The 27,331-nt window shown below is 42.7% G+C and overlaps 1 protein-coding gene across 2 annotated transcripts in view; it reads right to left on the bottom strand.

Moving 5' to 3' along the window:
• Window positions 1-348: 348 nt before the first annotated feature.
• cadm4 (cell adhesion molecule 4) overlaps window positions 349-27,331 on the bottom strand; it is a 246,219-nt gene continuing 219,236 nt past the window's right edge. Inside the window, exons 7-9 of one of the 2 annotated variants that reach the window (XM_078790797.1) lie at window positions 8,838-8,927; window positions 3,598-3,726; window positions 349-594 (exon numbers count right to left, since the gene is read on the bottom strand). In XM_078790797.1, coding sequence (XP_078646923.1) covers window positions 485-594; window positions 3,598-3,726; window positions 8,838-8,927 — 329 coding nt within the window. In that variant the 3' untranslated portion in view covers window positions 349-484. The remainder of the gene's footprint in view (window positions 595-3,597; window positions 3,727-8,837; window positions 8,928-27,331) is intronic. The other variant, XM_078790798.1, reaches the window with a different exon arrangement.

A 27,331-nucleotide genomic window follows, 5' to 3' on the forward strand; every position in this document is an offset into this window, starting at 1 on the left:
CTTCATTACAGTGAGCCAACAAAAAAAGGGACGGGCTAAACAGTTGAGATATGACGAAGAGGGAAAAGAGAAGCACCTTTCCCCCCCACATGTGTCAGAAATAAAACCAAAAATGGAAATAGGAATCACTTAAGCTACGGTCAAACAAGCCGGTTAGGTTATTCATAAAAGTATGAATACTTCCCAGAGACTCGGAATTATGGATGAGCTCCGTTTGGATGGACTGCTTTTGGCAATTGGAGAACGTTTTCTAGCATCGATAGCTGCTGGACAGCTCCCTGGCAAGTTAAAGATTGAGTGTTGTGGATTGAAAATAGCACTTTTTGAAATTATACCCAATTTTTAAAATATATTTATGGCACAGTTATTAATGGCGATCGGCTCTAAAGATTCTATATAAGTGTCACATGTTGTGTAGAAATGTGTGTATGTAAAGTGGGATTGGAGGGAAAAGGGAGGAAGGAAGGACATAGGGGTCAAAGGGCTACAGTAGGTACTCCTTCTTGCCCTGGCTGGCGTCGTTCCCGTTCAGGAAAGCTTCCTGCACTTCGCCGTGTTCATCCAAGCCGCTGGCCTCGTGGGTAAGATAGGAGCCTAAATGAGGAGGAGAGAGACCCAGAAGGGAAATCGGGGAGGCGGGATTAGGCGGCGAAGCAATCGTGATCACAGCAGCAGCAGTGCCATGCAGAATTATTATTATTATTATCATGACAACCAATCACGGCAATCCTTACTCATTACCTGACAGGTTTAAATAATGCATTAGTTAGCTTTTGTTTTAGGTCAGTACCAAGCAAGAATGGGCTCTCGGGTGCGGTACGAGCCTATATACCATGTGGAAGTTAAAAGTAGGGGGGGGGGGTCATGGAGGTTTGGGGAAAAAAGGGAGGGGGGTGGGAGAAAGTGGAAAAAAGGGTGGAGGGAAGGTTATGTGATTGCATCACACAAAAACACATTCATAATAACCCTCCAGTGTGTGTGTGTGTGTGTGTGTGTGTGTGTGAGTGTGTGTGTGTGAAATATACCTCACACACACCATCGTCTTATGTACTGACAGTCGCCTTAACGACCCACCCCGCCGCCCTCGTCACCAAATTCATTCATTCATTCATTCATTCATTTTCTACCGCTTTTCCAGCCAATCACAGGGCACATATAGACAAACAACCATTCACACTCACATTCATACCTATGGACAATTTGGAGTCGCCAATTAACCTAGCATGTTTTTTTGGAATGTGGGAGGAAAAAAAAAAACACGCATGCACGAGGAGAACATGCAAACTCCACACGGAGATGGCTGAGGGTGGAATTGAACCCTGGTCTCCGACATCATTAATTAATTCATTCATTTTCTACCGCTTTTCCTCTCGAGGGTCGCGGGGGATGCTGGAGCCTATCCCAGTTGTCTTGGGGCGAGAGGCGGGGTACACCCTGGACTGGTTGCCAGCCAATCACAGGGCACATATAGACAAACAACCATTCACACTCACATTCATACCTATGGACAATTTGGAGTCGCCAATTAACCTAGCATGTTTTTGGAATGTGGGAGGAAACCGGAGTACCCGGAGAAAACCCACGCAGGATATTGTTCACATCAAGATGCTCACTAGACACCATGATTAGTGCACAGGTGTGCCTTAGACTGGCCACAATAAAAGGCCACCTTGAAATGTGTATTTATTTTTGCTTTATTGGGGGTCTGGGGACTCAATACCAGTCAATATCTGGCGTGACCACCATGTGCCTCATGCAGTGCAACACATCAACAGTTTATCAGATTGTCAATTGTGGCCTGTGGAATGTAGGTCCACTCCTCTTCAATGGCTGTGCAAAGTTGCTGGATATCAGTGGGAACTGGTACACGCGGTTGTATGAAACAAAAGTGTTGCGTTTGTATTTTTATTGAGTATATTTGCATTATAGGAGTACATGAATTGCGGGATGCACAGAGAGAACATGCAAACTCCACACAGAGATGGCCGAGGGTGGAATTGAACCCTGGTCTCCGAGCTGTCGTCACCAAATTGACTGGCCGTAATAGTCGAGCCTCTATGCTGATTGGCAGTGTAGCTACACTGAATGCTAACTGGCAGCTTGTCTGCCTCATGGCCGCCTTCGATCATTTCTCTCTTGGCAGCTTGACGGTTGCAGTTGAAGGCTGCCAACATCGGAGTGGGTGGGTGAGTGTGTGAGTGTGTGTGTGGGTGGGGCACTTTAAAAAGATAGGGAGGTTTTATTTTAATGGATGAGCTTTAATACACTAGCATATAGTCATAAAACACCTCCTCTCCACATCCACTACCCTGTCTGAGGTCATCCATCACGGGATAGAATCTCATCATTTTAAAAGACCTTTTGTCTCTCCGATTGTGGACATACTGTAGGTGCCCCCCCCCCAAACATCATGATTTCATGTCGCACTAATGTTAACATGTCGCCAGCTGCTAGCGCCACTAGTTCTAGACTTCTGTTATGCATATGAAAACGGACAGACAAATACAGTATTGTGTGTTTGTGAATTGACAGTAATTATAAGTGAATTAATTGAGAAATGTTTAGCATTGACGTTGCACGGTGGTCGAGTGGTTAGCGCACAGGTCTCATAGCTAGTAGACCCGAGTTCAATCCCACCCCCGGCCATGTCTTTGTGGAGTTTGCATGTTCTCCCTGGTTTCCTCCCACATTCCAAAAACATGCTAGGTTAATTAATTCATTCATTTTCTACCGCTATCCTCAAGAGGGTCGCTGGAGCCTATCCCAGCTGTCTTCGGGCAAGAGACAACTGGTTGTTTTTTTTTAACTGGTTCTAGAGACCCCGGCAGCAAGACTTAAAGCGCTCAAAGAGTCCCTGTTTTGTTAACCCTGGTTTTTGTCCTTGGTCCATGCAGCAAGACTTGATTTGAAGTGAACCAACCCCACACAAGAATTTGCTTTCACATAGTCAAAAGTCAGCTGGGATAGGCTCCAGCATACCCCCCCACGACGATAGTGTGACAAAATGCAAACATCAGCATGTTCATTCATTCATTCATTTTCTACCGCTTTTCCTCACAAGGGTCACAGTGGTGCTGGAGCCTACCCCAGCTTTCTTTGGGCGAGAGGCGGGGTACACCCTGGACTGGTGGCCAGCCAATCACAGGGCACATATAGACAAACAACCATTCACACTAACATTCATACCTATGGACAATTTGGAGTCGCCAATTAACCTAGCATGATTTTGGAATGTGGGAGGAAACCGGAGTACCTGGAGAAAACCCACGCATGCACGGGGAGAACATGCAAACTCCACACAGAGATGGCTGAGGGTGGAATTGTGTACCCCAGTCTCCTAGCTGTGAGGTCCGCGCACTAACCACTCAACCACGGTGCAGCCTGCTAAGTTAATTGGCGACTCCAAATTGTCCACAGGTATGAATGTGAGTGTGAATGGTTGTTTGTCGATAGGTAGATTTAGTGATTTAGATTTAGTGTCTTTAGTGGGTTTTTCCACAGTTATTACTGCATGTTCATGTATTCTGTGTTGCATCTTCAAAGTAATTTGGAATATTTTCCGAGTCCACTGTAAGCTAATAACTCCTGCGTTTTTACCTTTCTGGCGGACAGAGCACCAAATGGTGACGATGAGGACGCAGATGACCGTGAACACCAGCAGTGCAAGCACGCCCCCGATGACTGCGTACGGTACTGCACTGTGAGTCTCCACCACTGCGCCGGGATCTACGGAAAAAGAGTGGAAAAGGGGTTTGAGTCTATATGTGAGGGCTTAGAGTGCCAATGAATAGAGACAAAGAAAAAGATGTATTAAAAGTGAGAGATGGGGATAAGCTGTGTGTGTGGGGGGCCGGGGGGGGGTAGGTAAAATGTGCCAGAAGTGGGGTGAGTGAAAGAAGACGGGATAGAAAAGTCGATATCTTCCACCTGACTTGCATTATCACCTTTCATCACCCACCCCCCCCCCCGCCACCACCTGCACTGACAGAATGGGTGAGAAATAGGTGTAGAAATAAGGACAGTGAATAAAGCAATAGCAACGTCCATTCCAGCCGAGCACCTGCAAAGAGCACAATGCATTTTGAATGAAGGAAACTTTAAACACCAACCCCCCCCACCCACCCCCGAGCCCCACCTGCAAAGAAATGAAATCAACCACTTGACTTGCAGATGAGTGAGGAAAAAGAGCAAGTGGAATTTTGGTGGCATTTTGTTATATCATTGACGTCGACCTTGTTAGCAACGTTATAGGCTTACTTTCTTCAATATGAGCGGGAATAAAAAACAAGCAGAAGCGTGGACAGCTGGTGATACAAACTAATGCTTCTTATTCACCTACTTGAAAAGGAGAAAACGAGCACATTTGGGTAATAGACTTCCAATATATACGTTTTCCATTTCAAAGTAATGACAGTCTACACCAACGTCAACAATGGAGGAGAATGAGGATATACAGGTACTAACCCCCCCCCCAAAAATTTGAATATCAAGTGAAACGTTTTGCAGATGTTTTGGATTACTTGCCAGATTGGAATTGGATTTTTAGGACCTATAAAACTGAAGCTTTTTTTGAACAGTATTCAAATTTTCAGAGTTTGTGGATTTGTGGTTTAATAAGTTGAAAATCTTAATACTTTGCATATCATGGCTCAATACAATTGGTTGGTTTCATCTTTTAGGTTCATTCATTCATCCATTTTCTACCGCTTTTTCCTCACGAGGGTCGCGGGGGGTGCTGGAGCCTATCCCAGCTGTCTTGAGTCGAGAGGAGTGGTACACCCTGGACTGGTCGCCAGCCAATCACAGGGCACATATAGACAAACAACCATTCACACTCACATTCATACCTATGGACAATTTGGAGTCGCCAATTAACCTAGCATGTTTTTGGAATGTGGGAGGAAACCGGAGTACCCGGAGAAAACCCATGCATGCACGGGGAGAACATGCAAACTCCACACAGAGATGGCCGAGGGTGGAATTGAACCCTGGTCTCCTAGCTGTGACGTCTGCGCGCTAACCACTCAACCCTTTTAGGTTAAATTACCAAAATAAAACAAGTTTTACTTGATATTCACATTTTTTGGGTAGTACCTGTACTATGAGAAACATTTTATCCAAGAGGACACTAAGGGCAAGAGACTCATTTTGCAAGATATACATACTGAGGACAAGAAAACATGAGACTAATGAAGTGCAAAAGGGGCACTTATGACCAAAAAGTGCCTAAATGGGAAATTTATGGTAATGGTAATGGTTTTATTTCATTAGAACATGCATCAGATTACAATTGAATGCATCACATAATCAGTTCACAGTTCCACATGTCCAAAAGGAGTAGGAAGAAGCAAAGCTGATTAAATCCTACCCCTCCATCTGGTACTTTTAGAATCGGTAACTATTACATTTGTTCACTTCCTGCTTTCCATAATACAGTTTAAGATTTTTTTTTTTTTTAATTTTTAAATTTTTTGTCCCGTACCGAAGTACAAGGTGATATGAGCATCCAATGACATAATGGGTACCATAGTAAGTGTCAATATAGTGATATGTATAGCACATCATGACTGGTTCAAGACTCTTCATCCTTGTATTTAGCAAACATCAACTGCTTGTATTGTTTCTTGAATTGGCTCATCGTTGTGCATTGTTTGAGGGTCTTACTCAATCCATTCCATAGTTTGATTCCACATACTGAAATGCTATGGCTTTTTAACGTAGTCCTAGCATAGAAGTGTTTCAAATGTAGTTCTTCCCTGAGATCATATTTCTCCTGACAGATATGGACAGATATTCATTCATTCATTCATTTTCTACCGCTTATCCTCACGAGGGTCGCGGGGGTGCTGGAACCTATCCCAGCTGTCTTTGGGCTAGAGGCGGGGTACACCCTGGACTGGTCGCCAGCCAGCCAATCACAGGGCACATATAGACAAACAACCATTCACACTCACATTCATACCTATGGACAATTTGGAGTCACCAATTAACCTAGCATGTTTTTGGAATGTGGGAGGAAACCGGAGTACCCGGAGAAAACCCACGCATGCACGGGGAGAACATGCAAACTCCACACAGAGATGGCCGAGGGTGGAATTGAACCCAGGTCAGCTGGGATAGGCTCCAGCACTCCCTTGTGAGGATAAGCGGTAGAAACTGAATGAATGAATGAAATTAGTGTGTAAGTGAATGGACTGACACATACATTCATGATGTGTGTATGTGATTAGACAGACAAACATTTGCATTACACATACATGGGAACGACCAGAAGTGAATGGACATACAGGATTGATTGATCAGACAGCTGACGTTACAAGCTAACTGAGGACGGTTCGTCACAATGATGCGGCAAAGTGAGTGCTGATGAGAAGCGGTGAAGCCAATAAGGACGCAGCAAGGACACAAAGTTATTGATGCAGCACTTGCACCTTAACATTGACGAGGTACAGCATGAATCATTAATACACAGACACGTCGGCGTAGGCAGAGTGTGATCGAGGCCGGCCGGGGAAAAGACAGGAGGGGGAAAAAAAGCAAGTAGCAGCATCCTAATGAACGCACTACATCACAGTCCAAACTACATCAAAGCAGCAATAGTGAGTACAGCCCTTTGCTAATCTGGATTAATTGGCTTCAATTAGCTATTTTATTCTCCTTGGGGGTTAAATGACTGGTTTGTGTTCCAAGGTCTCATGAACGGGGAGAAATTTGTTGTTATCGCTCTCGCACTGGTCACTGTAAGTTCAATGTAGAACCTCCTGACTCTCAGAAGATATGGAAAAAAATTAATCTCTGCAGTACATAAAGATGTTCGAAACTATAAGAAAATACCCCAAAATACTATTAATAGCAAAACTTTCCACAAATGATTGATGAACCATTTAAAGACAAAACAAAGTAAATAAGTAAATAAATGTAAGACAGAAGTGTTTTTTTCCCCTCGTTTATCACAGTTAATTGGTTCCAGACCCAAACAACATATGTGATGGCTCTGAACGCTCAGTTTTAGAGTTTTTTTCCTCATACTGGCTCACTATGATGTCATAGTGAGCCTTCTATGACATTCTTATATGGGCATGCCTGAGTACAACCTGTTAGCTGTGCAAGTTGAATTGGACCAATGACAGCGGAGTTGTCATGCCCGGAGGTGGGCCGTTTAGGAAATCCAAGGAAATATAGCTGGAATACTTGCAGATTCTGGAAGATCTAGAAAGCTTTCTTTGTGGGTTATTGTGTGTAGCTGCTCTATAGGAGTCCAATTAAAAATTCAATAAAAAATTTGCATAATACAGGTATGTAGGAGCTGCACAACAGTCAAGTGGTTAGCGCGCAGACTTCACAGCCAAGAGACCCAAGTTCAATTCCACCCTCGGCCATCTCTGTGTGGAGTTTGCATGTTCTCCCCGTGCATGCGTGGGTTTTTTCCGGGTACTCCGGTTTCCTCCCACATTCCAAAAACATGCTAGGTTAATTGGCGACTCCAAATTGTCCATAGGTATGAATGTGAGTGTGAATGGTTGTTTGTCTATATGTGCCCTGTGATTGACTGGCGACCAGTCCAGGGTGTACCCCGCCTCTCGCCCGAAGACAGCTGAGATAGGCTCCAGCACCCCCGCCACCCTCGTGAGGAAAAAGTGGTAGAAAATGAATGAATGAATGAATATCGGATACAGATACAACTTTTCCGTCGTATTTTGTGAATACGAGACCCCATGACTTCGTATTTTGACCCGACAATAAGTTAAAAACGATCTTGAGACTAACGCTAACATCAACTAAACATTTAATGTTCACACTGTAGCTTTTTCCTTTGACTCTCTTTGACATTTACAGCACCTCGAGAGTAGGTCAACAACATCTACTGTACCTGCAAAAAAGATGTCGGCGTCTAAAGAACTAAAAAAAAAAAAAAAAAAGTCTACTCTTCAGAAAGCTGAAGGTGAAAAGCAAGTGTTTGTGAATGAAATAAATAGATGACTTTGTATGTAGCAAACGCACTCCCGCTGAGCTCTTTCTAGAGCCGTCACACGCTTCTGAGATGATACGATTAGACATCCACCTGGATCTCTGATGTGTCTTTCTCACAGCACACTACCTCGGTCTACTTTCTGACACGGTATGCATAAACACACACTTTTGTTGTATTTTCTCATGTGTAGTGATCCTCTTTTTCTGGCAAAAAAAAATAAAAATGGTGTCAGTCAGGGCGGCACGGCGGTCTAGTGGTTAGCACGCAGTCCTCACAGGTAGGAGACCAGGGTTCAATTCCACCCTCGGCCATATGTTCTCCCCGTGCATGCGTGGGTTTTCTCCGGGTACTCCGGTTTCCTCCCACATTCCAAAAACATGCTAGGTTAATTGGCGACTCCAAATTGTCCATAGGTATGAATGTGAGTGTGAATGGTTGTTTGTCTATATGTGCCCTGTGATTGGCTGGCGACCAGTCCAGGGTATACCCCGCCTCTCGCCCAAAGACAGCTGCGATAGGCTCCAGCACCCCCGCGACCCTCGTGAGGAAAAAGCGGTAAAAAAAAAAAAATGAATGAATGAATGGTGTCAGTCAACTAGAGACCTTACTCTTTGTGCGGATTCATTAACAGTATGCACAAGGCACCGGCTAATCCTGGCAGGATCACGCGCATGCATGCAAAAAGCGACACAAATGCTGACTAAGCAGAAATATGTGGGCAGAGATAAGAAAGGTTGATTGTGTGCATGCATGCTTGCATGTGTAAAATAAAGGTTGCAGCACAACAAAAAAGCGTGCAGAGGAAAGCATGAAGATGAAGGTCAACAGAAGCAGGATTAACAACAAAAAAGTGCTGGTGTGTTACCTCTCGGGTCCGATGGGAGGAGGAGGGTTGGGGTGGAGGGATGGGTGGTGATTGGATGGGTGGTAGGAGTGGGAGGGGCTGACACATTATCTATATAGACAGACAGACAGACAAGGAATGGAGAAAGACACACAAATGCTATTAGTCCATCTACAACATGCATTGACATTTTAACACGGACGTCTGCGAGGCTTTAATGGCCAAGTTATGGCTCCACATAAAACATGACACACAGTGTAATAGTCGTGTATTAAATCAGCGACTGAGCTGCAGCATAATTAGGATTCTAATAATCTCAGATCCACATAGCTTTTTCGGTATTTGAGAAAGAGGAAAGTGTTTAAAATGCAAATGAATTGCAAATGATATCATATATATTGCAGTAAAAGAAGCATTTTCTCATTATATTATGCTATGCATTTAATATTATGAGCTGTATCAATGCAATCAATGCAAATGCTACAATATATAAAATAAAATAAAATAAAATAAAATAACTACAAATTAGATTACTTAAGTTTTATTATATATTTTAATTGTGTTTTTTATGTTGTTAATTTTTATATAATTTTATTTTTATTTTTTCATAAATTAAATGAGGCTGAGGTTGCACGGTGACCAAATGGTTAGCGCAATGGAGACATGCATCAAAACACTGAGGTCCACTAAAGTTCCATCCGAGAAGCTGATGTTTTTTTTTTAAAGAATTAAGTGTATCAGTGAGTACTTTTTAAATATTGTGTATTTAATACATTTTTAATTGTTATATTATTTAGCTGCACAGCGGACGAGTGGTTAGCGTGCAGGCCTCACAGCTAGAAGACTTGAGTTCAATTCCACCATCAACCAGTCCAGACCTTTTGAGGGGTTCTGGTTTGGCGGCAGTCGGATCGGGTCTCTGCTTTTTGCAGATAATGTGGTCTTGTTGGCTCAATCGTGCTGTGACCTTCAACTCTCACTGGATAGGTTCAGCAGCCGGGATGAGAATCAGCACCTCCAAGTCTGAGTCCACGGTTTTCAACCGGGAAAGTGTGGAATGCCATTTCTGGGTCGGGGATGAGATCCTGTTTTAGTACCTCAGGGTCTTGTTCATGAGTGAGGGAGGGATGGAACGCGAGATCGACATGAGAATTGGTGCGGCATCTGCAGTGATGCGGACTCTACATCAGTCCTCTGTGGTGAAGACAAAAGCAAGGAGAACCAGGCAAGTTTGCTATTTACTGTACGTACTATTATTATATTTATATACACTATTTATTATTTTTTCAAAAAAGGTATTTGGTAATGGTTTTATTTCATTTGAACATGCATCAGATTACAATTGAATGCATCACATAATCAGTTCACAGTTCCACATGTCCAAAAGGAGTAGGAAGAAGCAAAGCTTATTAAATCCTACCCCTCCATCTGGTACTTTTACAATCAGTAATTGTTACATTTGTTCACTTCCTGCTTTCCTAATATCGTTTTTTTTATTTTATTTTTTTATTTTTAGCCTTATGCATTATTTTAGCTGTTTGAAGATGAACTATATCAGCAAGTTTAAGTATTTGTCATTTTAGAAATAAGGAGTTAGTAGGCGGCATTATGAATTATCCTTACTGACCTTTTTTGCAGTACATTTATCGAGTGAAGATTGCTTTTATAGTTATTACCCCATATTTCCACACAATATGTAAGATATGGTAGAACCAGAGAGCAATAAAGAGTGTGGAGTGATTCCTGATTGAGAACAAATTTTGCTTTGTTTAATATTGAAATATTTCTGGCCACCTTATGTTGTATATTTGTAATATGAGGTTTCCAGCGCATATTTTCATCTATTGTGATCCCCAGAAATGTATTTTCCTTCACCCTTTCAATGTCTACACCGTCTATTTGTATTTGTATTTATGTATTTAACATAAGAAATTGAGTATAGACACATATCAGGCATCAAAACAGTGGGTTGCAGACAGTGATACAAGGTACATCTACAAGGTAACTAGACCACAACATTGCGACACCTTCTATTTTGCTGACACACACTCAGAACCACAATGGAGGCAGGAGAGACGGAGGCACTGTCTGTGACAGATGCATTCCCAATGGAAACAACATCACGCTGGGATGGTCTCATTGCTTCTGAGACGAACAATAGCTGGCGTCTCAACACACAACACGCGAATCGATGCACGACAATGCAAGGTAGTGTGAGAGGTAAACGTTAGCGTCAAATACAAAACACACAGAAAAAAGTAGTAGAGTTTAAAGACAAAAAAAAAAACGACAATGGAGGAAGTGGGCAAGAAAAATACGATATTATGTATATAGTTCACAACATACTGTATATATATCATATCAATCCTGAGTCAGTATTTTGATGTATACTCGAGCCATTACAGCAAAACACAGGATCATCACAAGTGTTGAGTTATATTAATTCATTTTCTACCGTTTTTCCTCACAAGGGTCACGGGGGTGCTGGAGCCTATCTCAGCTGTCTTCAGGCGAGAGGCGGGGTACACCCTGGACTGGTCGCCAGCCAATCACAGGGCACATATAGACAAACAACCATTCACACTCACATTCATACCTATGGACAATTTGGAGTCGCCAATTAACCTAGCATGTTTTTGGAATGTGGGAGGAAACCGGAGTACCCGGAGAAAACCTACGTTGTAAACTCCATACAGAGATGGCCGAGGGTGGAATTGAACCCTGGTCTCAGTGTTGAGTTATATTTTGTACAAAAATCAGTTTCACTTAATGGAGTTTATATGCTTAAGCATTTTTTGACATATTTGTTACCCAAAAGTAACAAAATACCTAACTGGCCCATCTAATTTGATCGTGGTTCTGTAGAAAAAATAGAACATATTAAGTATTATGTTGAATGTCTTTGATATAACACAATTTATGGGCCTTTAAATTTCCATCCATTGATTTTCTATGCTGCTTATGCATATGCTGGAGCCTATCCAATCTGTATGCCTTTTACATCCTGCATACTGTACATGAAGTCAACAATTTCTTTTATAGCTTTTATGTTTTTCTTAGCAGCACTGATTGCAAAAGAATGTCAGCATTCATTTGAGAATTCATTTCAGCAAAAACCAACATTTTGTTTGGTAGATTCTGTACAAAAGATTATACAAAATAATAAAAGTAATGATGAATGAAGGCATGATGAATGAAGTAATGATTATTCTAAAAAAAAAAAAAATGATGCTCGTAAACCATACTTTCTACTGATGTCAATGTGACCCAGACTGCAGATTGACTGCAGTAAGTAAACAAGGACCTAGTAGGTGTCCAGAAGTCCTCGGGAGGATTTGGGATTGTGACCAATCACAGCCAAGTGGGCGTATCTAAAGGAAGACTGGGAGTGGAGTATATTAAAGAAACCGTTTAGGAAGTCCATGGAAACACTGCAGAAAGAGATGCAGAATCTGGAAGATCTAGAAAGCTTTCTGTGCGGGTTATTGTGTGTAGCTGCTCTATAGGAGTCCACGACTCAATACAAAGTGCCGAAAGTGAGCGTAATAGGTCCCATTTAACAGAAAAAGTACTTCTATTTCCATTATTTCCTATGGGAAAAAAACAGCAAAAACCAAAACAAATCGGACTGGCATTCTGAAATTGTGTTTGATCTTAATAACTTCTACTGTATTGTTCTCTCAGACATGCATGCACATTCTGGCATGCTGCATAGTAACATCTTCAAAGACACACACACACACACACACACACAACAGGGCTTTCTCGTCAGGAGTTAATTTATTGGTAAGTACTCTGCTGTCTCTTCTCTCTTTCTCCCCCCCGGCTCGGAGCTCATCAATCTCTTTTTGCAACTCTTCTTCTCTTGTCAGCACCATCGCTCCCTCCAACCACTTCTTACTTTTTACTATTTCATTCTTTTAAAAGAAATGTCCATTTTGTCATATGGATGTAAAGAGTTTTATGTGGCGATAAAGGCCTACTATTCTATAAACTCAGATGGAAATAGATACATATACAAGTCATGGTGTTGAGTCTATATATATGTGTGTGTGTGTGTGTGTGTGTGTGTGTGAGAGAGAGAGATCAACGCTTGAGTGTGAAGGCTGAGGATTAATGATCAAGGTTGTAGTGCTAATTAACTGGACGCTGATTAATTCCTCTTAGTACCAATGACCTAATCATTTTTCTTTCTCACCATTTTTACAGCTTGCGGGTCTCTCCTCCCTCCGTCCTTCCCTCACTTTTTTCCCTCCTTGCGTTCCCCTCCCATCCTCTCGCCGACTTAATTAAGGAGAATGCGCTGCAGCTGTCGTTCTCTTGGCCCGCCGGCGTGCCACATCATATTGTTATTCATTAACGCTGTATGGCTGCCAATCAGGCACGCGGCCCATGTTATTTCCAGGGATGGATGCGGTGGCACTTGCAATAATGACGTTTCTTTTTAGTATCTCCTTCTCGCAGGAGTGCTTCCAAGGATTCGGCGGTCCTGGTATTGGGTCTTGTTACTGTTTATGAAGCCCTTGTCAGAAGAAGTGGTGCCCTACACAGTCCACTGTATGGTAATTTATCAGCGGAAGTTGTTATTGTCGACTTTTCATTGGCAAAAAATCCGTATTACACAGTACTAACTAAAGCAGGTACTACAAAGTGATTCACTATACAGGTGGCTATACTTGCTGTTGTTGAAAGAAGGTACATAATAAAAAGTACTGTTTCTAGTACATGGTCAACAGGTGCCATGTACACCGGTTCCATATACAATCAATGAGAAATCTACCTGCACTCTTTTGAGCACAAAAATATAAATGTTATAATCAGAGTGGGATGACTACAGAACTGCTGTCTTTTCATTGCTTTCTAGTAAAAAAGCTACCTTGTTTCATCTTCTCTAGAAAGTATCGTTTTGGGCCACTAGAGAGTGCTCTCGCATATATAGACAAGCTTTGTCGTTTTTTTCTCTGGGTGAAAAACAGGCTTGCCTCACGGCAGAAACGAAACGACAAACCTCATAAACACGTTGAAAGTTGCTCTAAATGCTTGTTTCTTGAGAAATTATCGTCTTTGTAAGTATATTGGTGTATAAAGCACTTACATAGATGGATGTGCTTTTTCAGAAGTTGTACTAGTTTTGTCAAGTTCGCTAGCTTAAATGCTACTGCTAGCTTTCATTTGCAGTTGGTGGAAGTGTGTTAGCTAACTGTTAGCTGGTGTGTGTTTAGCCTGCAACATGAGCAGTATTGGAATTTAATTTAATTTTTTCTGTATCAGTTCCCACTTATTTTTTACAAGAAAGCTTCATAAAGCAAGAAAAGCAAGCCTTGTATGAGGAGTTTTCTTCATTGGTTAGCTGGCTGTCCAGCAGCATACAGACACGTGTTGTGAGGACAGCACATTCATTATGATGCTAGGAGGCCAAAATTCATTCATTCATTTTCTACCGCTTATCCTCACGAGGGTTGCGGGGGTGCTGGAGCCTATCCCAGCTGTCTTCGGGCGAGAGGTGGGGTCAATTAGACAACATATAGACATTATATGACATTATAGACATTAGTCAACATATAGACAAACAACCATTCACACTCACATTCATACCTATGGACAATTTGGAGTCGCCAATTAACCTAGCATGTTTTTGGAATGTGGGAGGAAACCGGAGTACCTGGAGAAAACCCACGCATGCACGGGGAGAACATGCAAACTCCACACAGAGATGACCAAGGGTGGAATCGAACTCGGGTCTCCTAGCTGTGATGCCTGCGTGCTAACCACCGCTGTGCAGCCGGTGGCCAAAATTGTAGCAGAGATTCATTTGAGGTTTAAAGCTTCTATGAAGTTGAACATGTCTCATATTAGATGTCCGGATTCATTTGACAGAAATGGAAAGATCCCCTATTATGAAAAAGTGACACAGAAATATGTGTCTCCAGAGTTGATGATCATCAAAAGTGAGAAAATTAATCATTTCCCTCACTTGTATGCACCGCTTTGAGCAAAGTGCTCAAACGCTTGCTGTGGAAGTTTCAGATTTTGATGATAATAAATATGATGATTATAATAAAGCAGTGGAACCTGTAAGTTCTCATGTTTGGGCAGTTTGACAGTATTGTACTTACAGCTCTTAATGTGTTATTTTGAAATATCTTTCTTTAAAAGTCCATCCATCCATCTATTGGGGGGTATGCTGGAGCCTATCCCAGCTGTTTTGGGGCGGGAGGCAGCGTACACCCTAGATTGGTCAGCAGCCAATCACAGGGCACATATAGACAAACAACCATTCACACTCACATTCATACCTATGGACAATTTGGAGTCGCCAATTAACCTAGCATGTTTTTGGAATGTGGGAGGAAACCGGAGTACCCGGAGAAAATGTTTAAACCATAAGTAAGTGTAAGTAAAATAAATAACTGAGCTTGGGCCAGCTGCACGGTGACCGAGTAGTTAGCGCACAGACCACACAGCGAGGAGACCCGAGTTCGATTCCACCCTCGGCCATCTCTGTGTGGAGTTTGCATGTTCTCCCCGTGCATGCGTGGGTTTTCTCCGGGTACTCCGGTTTCCTCCCACATTCCAAAAACATGCTAGGTTAATTGGTGACTCCAAATTGTCCATAGGTATGAATGTGAGTGTGAATGGTTGTTTGTCTACATGTGCCCTGTGATTGGCTGGCGACCAGTCCAGGGTGTACCCTGCTTCTCGCCCGAAGACAGCTGGGATAGGCTCCAGCACTCCCGTGACCGTCGTGAGGATAAGCGGTAAAATTGAATGAATAAATAAACTCGGGCCAGACGGTGTTCAAGTGGTTAGCATGTTGACCATACAGTCAGGAGATCGTGAAGATCTGGGTTCAATTCTCCATGTGGAGTTTGCATGTTCTGAGTAATACATGATTGATCGGCAATGGCAACCACACCGCAGCTGTACCGACGTCACTCAATGCAAACAATGTTACTATGTTACTTTCCACAGACGCCATTATAATTGCCTTCTGCCACCAATGTTCCCAAAACTTTCATGAAATATCCAATCCAATTATCCCGCTGGCTCATTACAATGACCAAATACACCCAGACTAATCCCTGCTCATGTCGTATCCCTCGTGCATCTTCTATACTTTTCTATGCATTGCCTCCTCTACTTTCCAAATAGCCTGCAGTCTCTCTATGGGGATGTGTCAAATTAAAATAAACAAGTAATGGTGCATGGTGGATCCCTGGATGACAACGCCTCCATCCATAGCGCATGAGAGGTCAGCGAGGGTGTTGATGAGAAATGGAAATGAGTTCAATTTAGAGCATATGGGATATTTTGGTGGTTAAAAAAAAATGTCATTACCACACAAAATGAGGGAGTATTCTTAAGAAAAAAACTGATTTTATTCCTCCAATTAGAACATGCATATAAAGATGAAAATGAAATGTCTTTATGCTGTATATACACACAGCCATACGTATACGCATGCAGATGAATGCACATTGCATACAGTACATCCATATAATGGCTCGTATCTTTTCCTCCCTTCGTTCCCTCGCTTGCTCTTCCCCTGCAATTCAATTCTAATGCGTTTTATTGGCTGGCTGATTCATCTGAGTGCAGCAGCTCTGTTCAATTACATAAAGGAGCCCTTCGGGCTTTCGTCAGACAATCAGCACATTCTCCAAGCAGTGGCGAGCACACGCGCATGCAGTTTTTTTTAACACATAAACATAAAGAGTCCAATTCTGGTGCTTAACAACACTTACACAGAAAATGAAACAACGAATGGAGGTCTTGTCCTAACCGCAGATGGGTCCGCTAGCGCTATGTGTGTCTGCTTCATAAGCGTATCCAAGCTTTCTACTCACTGGACGCTTCATTAGGTACAGTCTAATGAGGTCAAATACAGGAGCTCCATCAAAAATTTTTGCCGTTGTGTTCAGTTTGGCAAAGTGAATAAACTCTAATGAGGTCAAATACAGAAGCGCCATCAAAAATTCCTGTGTTGTGTTTGTTTTGGTAAAGTTAATTTAAGAATAGCCCTGTGATTGGCTGGCGACCAGTCCAGGGTGTACTTCGCCTCTCGCCTGAAAACAGCTGGGATAGGCTCCAGCACCCCGCGCGACCCTCGTGAGGATAAGCGGTAGAAAATGAATGAATGAATAATTTAAGAATATGCTTACTATTGCATCAGACAGAGAGCTGTTTCTAATATTTTGGTCATGAGCTAAATTTTTCAATGCTGCTTTGGGTCGCGGGGTCATGCTGGAGCCTATCCCAGATGACTTTGGGTGATAGGCGGGGTACACCCTGGACTGGTCACCAGCCAATCACAAGGCACATATAGACAAACAACCATTCACACTCACATTCATACCTATGGACAATTTGGAGTGGCCAATTAACCTAGCATGTTTTTGGAATGTGGGATGAAACTGAGATGGCCGAGGGTGGAATCAAACTTGGGTCTCCTAGCTATGTCGCCTGTGTGCTAACCACTCTCCACCGTGCAGCTGGCCCAAGTTCAGTTGTATTTTATTTATTTTACTTACAGTTACTTATAGTTTTAGCATTTTCTCCGGGTGGCTAGCACGCAGGCATCACAGCTAGGAGACCCGAGTTCGATTCCACCCTTGGTCATCTCTGTGTGGAGTTTGCATGTTCTCCCCGTGCATGCGTGGGTTTTCTCCGGGTACTCCGGTTTCCTCCCACATTCCAAAAACATGCTAGGTTAATTGGCGACTCCAAATTGTCCATAGGTATGAATGTGAGTGTGAATGGTTGTTTGTCTATATGTGCCCTGTGATTGGCTAGTGACCAATCTAGGGTGTACGCTGCCTCCCGCTCCAAAACAGCTGGGATAGGCTCCAGCATACCCCCCGATGGAGAAATGCATGGATGGACTTTTCAAGAAAGATATTTCAAAATAACACATTAAGAGCTATAAGTACAATACTGCCAAACTGCCCAAACATGAGAACTTGACACCATAAAAGGGGTGCTGGAGTCTATCCCAGCTGTCTTTGGGGCGAGAGGCGGGGTCAATTACAGGGCACATATAGGGGCAGAGGGTGGTGGAATTGAATCGTCCGCCGTGCAGCCCACTATTTATAATAGTAGCAGTCATTTATGTTATTGAGTACATATTACTATACTCATGCATGAGCACCAGAGCAAGCACGCCTTAGGTGTAATGTTGTATACAATTATAATAATTCTACATATAAAATACAATGCAAAGTGGACAGTGTGGTGTATAATGCAGCAGCGGGCAAATAAATAGTACCTGCTAGTAATTGAATCGCATGGCAAGTTCAAGTGGTCGTCAAATGCGACACGTCTTTTTTTTTTTTTCACCTCTCACCTTTTGTTCTCCTTTGTAAGATTTAATCCCCATCTTCCCTTCATGAGGTGACAGTGCCGAAAGCAGCCATCATAAATCGCAGAACACTTTTGCCTGCAGTTTGTGCCCTGACGGCAACATTTTCACTCTCTCTCGCTCCCTCGCTCTCTCTCTCTCTCACTCCCTCGCTTTCAGAGTATAGTTTGATATCAAAAATGAGCATGAAGGGAGATGAGAGAGAACACCCGCAGCCTCACTGCACCTGCAATGAAACATCTCCTTTTCCTTCCATTCTTGCTGACTCAGCGCCCCCCCCCACCCCCAAGTGCTCCCTGCTCCATTTTGCCTATCTCCTTCCCGCTTATGGCTTCCCTTTGGGGGAGTCAACTTAACTGACATGTGTGATGCTGAATTTTAACCCATATTTGACCTCAGTCGTCCTTCACTTTGCTCCCTCTTTTATTCCTCGACCCACCCCCCCCCCCACCCCACCTGCCTGTCTCGTTCCTAGAGAGCTGTTAGCGGTGCTAAAGGGATTGAACTGCAGGTGAACCAAGAACAAGGAGGGCAGACTGTTGGCGAGGTGATAAACAGTTGAGAGGGCCGTGGGAGGAGTCAAGAGAGGAAAAAGGAAATGGACGCAAGGTGAAAAAGAGGTGAGAACAGGAGGAGGGGGCGGAGGGATGGAGAAAAAGCGGCCATGGGTTAAAGAAGAAAGGTTGACATGTCATTAAATGAAAAGCGAGAGATGAGAATATCTCTCTTTCACGGCTTTATTGCTCTTTGGAAATGTGGAGAAATCTTTCCTTCACATTTTTTTTTTTTTTACCACTGGAGCTTTTTTTTATAGAACAAAATGATGCGGAAGCAACCACTTAAATAGGCTAATTAGCAGGAAAACTAATAAATCACAAATGGAAATGCATAAACAAAAATACAATTGAACAGCATGGGTTGCTAGGCAGAACATCACAACTACTTTGTAGGACAGGGATATTCAACTAGGGGTCCATGGGCCAAAACAGATTTTTTAAAGCGGATTCTTAAAAACAACAAAGCCCTCCTGTCTTATAGAAGATCTTTGGCTACTGTATTTTCAGTAGGTCCTATTTTGTCATGTCCTGTACATCCTTACAATGTAACACATTGCCACATTATTGTACTTATACACGCTGTTCATGTACGGTGTGATGGGACCATTATCGGCATTTGTGCACAAAAAATGGGCAGACCACTTGGAAAGGTGTGAATCACTATATTGAAGGGGGGGGGGCACATTTAGCGGAGGTCTGCGGTCTCTGTGTGCTGTTATTGTGTGTGTGCAGATGGCACAAGAGTTATATGTAACTGTAGCCTTGATGTAGACGTAGCCTGCACATAGCAAAAGTTCCTCTTGCACCAAAAGTACTACGTCGGTACTCATCGTACCCACCACGTACAGACAGAAGTACCAATCCCAAAGTTTTAAACAGCACCCATTTATAAGTCACATAATTTTAGAGTAGTTCATTAGTAACTAATGAGTAGCGGTTAGGGTTCATGCCTCATTCATTCATTTTCTACCGCTTATCCTCACGAGGGTCGCGGGGGGTGCTGGAGCCTATGCCAGCTGTCTTCGGGCGAGAGGCGGGGTACACCATGGACTGGTCGCCAGCCAATCACAGGGCACATATAGACAAACAACCATTCACACTCACATTCATACCTATGGACAATTTGGAGTCGCCAATTAACCTAGCATGTTTTTGGAATGTGGGAGGAAACCCGACTACCTGGAGAAAACCCATGCATGCAAACTCCAGAGATGGCCAGGGTGGAATTGAACCCTGGTCTCCTAGATGTGAGGCATGTGTGCGCGAACCACTCATCTGCCGTGCAGCCTCATGCCTTATTAAGTACTAATTATTTTGTGTACCTTATTGTAAGTATTACCGACCATCAAACACGGCAACCCCCCACCCCCGCCCCCACGACTATGGCCCACCCACCACCCCCACCCCAGAGCAGATGAGCCAATTCCAAAAGCAAAGCCTGCCTCTGATTTTTCTTTATTTATTTTTTCCTATTTATTGATTGATGGTGATTGCCTTTCATTTGCAGTCGAGTGTTTCTGATTTTTGTCAGTTGATTGTTTATTCTTCTCCACTTCAATTTTGGTGTCTTCCCGATTTTGCTATAATTTAGTTAAGGGAAAAAGTCAATTCATCCATCCTTAAAAGGGACCTACGGTATTATGCAAATTTTTCGGCCCTTTGTATTGAGTTTTTGACTCCTAGAACAGCTAAATATGATAACCAGCACAGAAAGCGTTCTAGTTCTTCCAGAATCTGCACCTATTCAGCTGTATTTCTTTGGATTTTCAGGTTCCCGCGAAAACGGTCTGTTTTAGTGTTTTCCGCCCACGGCCCGCCTCCAGGCACGCCCCCACATCCCTGCGTTGTCATTATATATAAAGACAGGTACCTTCATGATAGATTGAGTTGGCTTACATGTGAGATTTACAGCATATCGGCTGTCGCTCAGTTGGTGGTTGTTTTTATCCATGACGACATTAACCTCCCGCTCGGAATGATCAGAGAGAAATGGTTGGAAAATCTCATTCTTGGTCGCTCTGTCCCTCACGTCCTAAAGCTCCTTTCAGGTGGACTTTGAAGGGGGAGGGGTGCCCACTTTATGATGTCTGGCTTCTTCTGTGTTTCTTGTCCTTGGCAGAGGGCGTTGATGCGGGAATTGAAATAGGTTCGAGATGAGCGGTTTTATTCCGCACTTGTAAAGACTGCCATAAAAAAAGAAGCCTGCAGGCCTCAGGGTGTTAAAAAAAAAAAAAAAAAAAAGGGGAAAAAGTGGAAAGTGTTAACAAGGTGCACAGAATGAAGGGTTCTCCTATTTGATGCCATGTGAAAGTTACGGCTCTTTGCCCAAATCCCTCAAGTCCTCTTCTTGCTGGGCGAGATGGGCCGAGCGGACTTGTCGGTGTTCAGAAAGTCATAAAAGTGTGAAATAAGATAGCTATAGCCCACGGAGTCTAACTTCCATAAATTAAAGTGTGAGATTTACACGCATCCAGGAGCCACAGCTCATCATTTATTGGAGCATAAACAAGAAATCAGGCAAAGAGGAGCAGTTGGGAGAAAAAATGGCTTCAAGCTCATAGTGGAGACACTGAAGGAAGAGCACTGGGGATGGAAAAATATTAATTAATTGTTAAGAATATGATTTATTGTTGCACTATTTCTGCCTGAAGAAGATCCTCCATGTGAAGTCCCACAGGGCTCTATTCTCTGACACCTTCCGTATATTCAACGTTAATAATGTTGACATGGAATAGAGTGGTTAGGTCTAAACTGGTTTTTGAGCCAAGGAAAAACCTGTATGGTCGTGGTTTCATCTGTTTTTGGACTGAAGTACCATGCCTCAAATAGAGGCATTATTCTTTGTTGAGTATTAATTATAATATCAGCATACTGTCAGAATAACTACAAATCTGTATACAACTCTGTTTCGTGGTAATATCTGCTCCAAATAAGTACCTTGAAAAGCACGATACTAATAAAATATATAATTATAATTAATGCATTATAAATTACATGTAGAGTCCCTCAAGGTTCTATTCTCTGACCTCTTCCGTTCATCAAAAAATCAGAAACTACATCAGTTTAAATTAACTTTAAGGGAAAAATGACAATTGTATATTCAATTAATGTTAGTAATTATTAACAATATTTTGGATGTTTATACGCCTTAACCTTTTTAAAACATAGATTAGCTTTTATCTTTAAAGCTGACTGATGAATTTAATCACCAGAGGCGGCAACACATCACTGATTTCACATCCAATTATCTGTACGGGTTTATTTTTAGTGGTACGTTTTTTTTTGCACTTGGTACCATGTTGCAAATATTCCGAGTTGTGACATGCAGTAAAATTGAGAGTGACTTTCCGTCTTTGCACAGATTGATAATGACGGCTGAATCAACCACTCTGAGCTCTTTGAGATAAGGTAGGAAACAATCTTGCCCACTGGGGGAGAGAACACTCACAGCCAAGCACCACTGATGTGAGGCACCGTGTACAACAGGAGGGTTTTTTTTCCCCCCGTCTTTTAAAAGTTGAAGGCAGGAAAAGCTGTGCTTCAGAGGCCAGGAGCTGCAGCAGCTTGTGTCACGTATTTGACTATCTGGTGCCGGAATTTGTCGGAGGGAATCAAGTTCTTTAGCTTGCGTGCAAAGCTTTTATCGGAAAAGGAATATACATGAAATTAATGACCTGCACGGCTCTAAAGCATGAACTTGAGAATGATGAAATGGAGTATCTGTAAAAATCCAGAGGAAGCAAGTCGGGGAAAGGCGACGATGCACATCAAAGCTCAACATGGCAAACCTTCTCTGCGAAAGGAGCGCTTTTTTTTTTAAGTACCTGCAAAAAATTACTAGTCAAAGATCCTCCATATGACAGGTTTGCTCTGGTGTTTTTAAGGATGTACTGTAAAAACACAAGTCAAAGATCCTCTACTGGGCAGGAATGCTTTGCTGTTTTTAAGGACACAACTTTGTTGTCAGTGAGGGCTCATGGTGGGTCCTGCTCTATATGACAGGACTCTGTATGACAGGACTCTGTATGACAGGACTCTGTATGGCAGGACTATATGACAGGACTCTGTATGGCAGGACTATAAGACTGGACACTATAAGACTGGACTCTGTGTGATAGGACTCTGTGTGATAGGACTCTGTGTGATAGGACTCTGTGACAGGACTCTGTGACAGGACTCTGTGTGACAGGACTCTGTGTGACAGGACTCTGTATGACAGGACTCTGTATGACAGGACTCTGTATGACAGGACTCTATATGACAGGAGTCTGTATGACAGGAGTCTGTGTGATAAGACTCTGTGATAAGACTCTGTGATAAGACTCTGTATGACAGTACTCTGTATGACAGGACTCTGTATGACAGGACTCTGTATGACAGGACTCTGTATGACAGGACTCTGTATGACAGGACTCTGTATGACAGGACTCTATGACAGGACTCTATATGACAGGACACTATATAACAGGAGTCTGTATGACAGGAGTCTGTGTGACAGGAGTCTGTGTGACAGGAGTCTGTGTGACAGGAGTCTGTGTGACAGGAGTCTGTGTGACAGGACTCTATATGACAGGACACTATATAACAGGACACTATATAACAGGACACTGTATAACAGGAGTCTGTATGACAGGACTCTGTATGACAGGAGTCTGTATGACAGGAGTCTGTGTGACGGGACTCTATATGACAGGACTCTGTATGAGAGGACTCTGTATGACAGGAGTCTGTATGACAGGAGTCTGTATGACAGGATTCTATATGACAGGACTCTATATGACAGGACTCTATATGACAGGACTCTATATGACAGGACTCTATATGACAGGACTCTGTATGACAGGACTCTATATGACAGGACTCTATATGACAGGACTCTGTATGACAGGACTCTATGACTGCTGATCTTAAGGAGCGACTGCAAAATACTCATCACTCAGTCTGTTGTTTTTAAGACCCTCCTGCAAAAATGCCGAAATCAGAAATCAGGGGTGGGCAAACTATGGCCCGGGGGCCACATGCAGCCCACCAAGCACTTGAATCCGGCACGCCAGTTGCTTATGTATTTCAACTTTTAACATACAAATTGCCAACATGACTTGCAAGTCAGATGTTTAATTTAGTAAAAAAAAAAAAAAATTATTAAATGACATAGTTTGATGTGATGCTGGGATAGGCTCCAGCACCCTCCGCGATCCTCGTGAGGATAAGCGGTAGAAAATGAAATGACCTTGATGTGGTCTGATGTTTAAAGTGCTCCTGAAAAACATGACATGAGAACATACAGCTGATACTATAACACTTAAAACATAATTCAAGGAAAATTATAAGCATAAAATAGTGTGTGTGTGTGTGTGTGTGTGTGTGTTAAATATATGTTCTGGCCCCCCTGCACAATTTTGTGAACTCAATGCGACCCACAAGTGAAAATATTTGCCCACCCCTGCTCTATATAATAGAAGTGCACTCCTGCTCTTCGGGACCTACTGCATCAATGCTAGTCAAAGATCCACTATATTACAGGAGTGCTCTGCTGTGTTTAGGAATCTGCCCAGAGAATGATGAAATAAAGTATATAGAAAAATAGTGAAAGAGGAAGCCAGGGGAAAAAAAAGCGGCAGTGCACATCAAAGCTCAACATGTCAAACCTTCTCCACAAGAACCAGAGCAACGGGGAGGGAGTGGGTTGAGGTGGCACCTTTCATCTTGTCACTGTTGCCACCCTTGACGCCTGTGGAAGGCCTCCATTATGTGTGGCGTTTGATGGCGAGTGTGCTGATTCTGTGTGTACATGCGAGAGTGTAAGTGTAAGAGCATGATGGGTAGGTGTGGGGGCGCCCACTCGCTAAGATGCTTCACAGCCCTTCCATACATTCAATTGGTGTATCTCTGTGTTAGGTGCTGCGGTAGGGTGCAGTGACACAGGCAGCCAGCAGGGGGTAGAGCCACCGAAAAAGGGAGAGCAGTTTTTTTTTTCACAGCAAAAAATGCACTTATCTATGCTGGATATCAGGATGAAGTACAACACTTCCTGTCTGATCTGTCATGTTGCTAGGCACAATTCATAGGGACCAACCATAGCTGTCAAACAAAATGTCGTACTAGCAGGAAGTCAGGTAGAAATGCAGGAAAATACTCCAGAGAAAGTAGTTATTATAAAAGTGGAACGCCCCAGGAGTCTCAACCCTTGTTTTAGAGCTAATACATGTCCTCTGTTTTGAGTTCTGGACTTCTATAGAGCAGCTACACACAATGACCTGCAAAGAAAGCATTCCAGATCTTCTAGAATCTGCACCTATTCCAGCTATTTCTTTGGATTTCCAAAACGGTCTGTTTCAATTTATTCCCTACCAGGGCCCGCCTACTTTGCTGTGATTGGTCACACTCCCATTCGCTCACTAGGACTTCCAGACTACTGCCGAACCCCACAGACAACCGCTTATTTAAACAAAATAAAGACAGTTATATAAATTATTATATTATTAATATTATATATAAATATAAATATTGTAAATTGTTACTTACAGCTTACGTTAATGACTCTTCAACATGACCAAGTAAGGTTAGCAAGCCATCGGACTTCAGCAACAATTTGGTTGATAATTCATATTCACCCATGCGAAGCCTACAGCTTGTACCCGGGCACACCCATATAAGGATCACTGTGATGTCACAGTGAGCCAGAAAAAAAAATCCCTGCAACCAAGCATTCACACTTCTGAACCATTCCAACCAATTAGCAAACCTCATTATGTGAAACTTTAGCATCATTTAACATGAGAATAAAACATTCTAACTACATTAATACAGTAGGTCAGAAAAAGCGGAAAAAGCAAAATAGGTCCCATTTAAGTCGCTATATTTTGACCCTGGAACTGAATAATTAAATTTCCAATGTTTACTAACGGGGAAAATGTTTACAGGAAATCAGAGCTTGCGTCCCGGAACAAATTTTGTTGAATAATGACTCTGCATTAAATATAAAATAACAACATTCTTCCTCAAGAAGCCCAAAACAGCTTAGCCACTTGTTTCCGCTTTTTTTGCTTCCCTCCCACAAAAAAAAAAAAAACACATCGACTTTGATGGCAAAAAAGCGCCTCAATCTCCGACGAAGACCACCGCCTCCTCTCACTTTTCAAGTCAGCGCTAACGCAGGTTGGCAGGCAATGTTGCACGCATCAACATCATCATCATCCCCTTTGAGGCGCTGCATGCTGTCTATTCAGGTCAACCCTCATGAAGAATTCACAGTCACCGGTGAATCTTTGAAAACTTGTGAAACCTGAGCTGCGGCGGAAAATAAAAACGCTAGCACCCCCTCCCCCCCTCCCCCCACCATTCTCCCGTGAGTTGGATTGCTTGCATTTTAAATTCAACAGATGTTTTATTGTTGTCATCATGTAAAATTCAGAGTTGTAACCTTGTTGTGTTGTTTATATGCTGCGTGATTCAAACTGTGTTCTGATCGGAATGGGACGTTATGTCCCGATAAGGACTTAGATATATATTATTACTTATACTCATTACTTTTTATAGTTATGTGGTGGTACAGAGTGAGGCTTCTTCACTCCATATAGAACAGAAACAGCAGGCAACCCGGACATTTTGAAAAGGAGAGAGAAAATCCCGGGCTGCACGGTGTTCGAGTGGTTAGCGCGCAGACCTCACAGCTAGGAGACCCCGAGTTCAATCCCACCCTCGGACATCTCTGTGTGGAGTTTGCATGTTCTCCCCGTGCATGCGTGGGTTTTCTACGGGTACTCCGGTTTCCTCCCACATTCCAAAAACATGCTAGGTTAATTAGCGACTCCAAATTGTCCATAGGTATGAATGTGAGTGTGAATGGTTTTTTGTCTATATGTGCCCTGTGATTGGCTGGCGACCAGTCCAGGGTGTACCCCGTCTCTCGCCCAAAGACAGCTGGGATAGGCTCGAGCACACCCGTGACTCTCGTGAGGATAAACGGTAGAAAATGGATGAATGAATGACTGTTCCCAAAGACACTAAGTGTTATTTCTGGAATTCCTTAGTGTTTCACACCTTCATCGTCAAAAAGTGGCACTTGCAACTTTCTTTGGGTCTGTTTTGGGTTTCTAACGTTATTGAATTGACAAAATAACTAATGGAAAAGCATGTAAATGGTGGTTCTTTCAGAACTGTCACATCAAGAACGATGTCTTTAGTACAGGTAAAGGTAACCTCAAATGGCCATTTCAGTCCCTTTCAGTCATCATTTACCTGTTTTCTCATGGGAAAAATTTATTCAGTTAAGGTTTGTTTCGGTTAGAGTCTGACTTTCTGATGTAAACCAAGGTTCCACTGTACAACCAAAATACAGTAAAACTACTGCAAATGCTACAAAATAATGGCTCTATTCAAATAACCACCCAGTTGTTGGGGGTGTGGTCATCAAAAGCAAACCACTACAGATGAAAAAAAATGTCATTAACAGCTGTGGCTGTAGGTAACCTCATGCTTTAGTGTTAAATCCCCTTGATGGCTCTCATTGCATGAGTTGCCGGTATAGTGATTAATACGGCAATGGATGATATGTGATATGTAGGTTATACATAAGTTACAAATTAAACATTAATGAT

This window comes from Doryrhamphus excisus, linkage group LG5 (assembly GCF_037039965.1).
Source record: "Doryrhamphus excisus strain RoL-2023G ecotype Guam linkage group LG5, RoL_Dexc_Guam_v1.1, whole genome shotgun sequence".
In the NCBI taxonomy this organism is placed as follows: Eukaryota; Metazoa; Chordata; class Actinopteri; order Syngnathiformes; family Syngnathidae; genus Doryrhamphus; species Doryrhamphus excisus.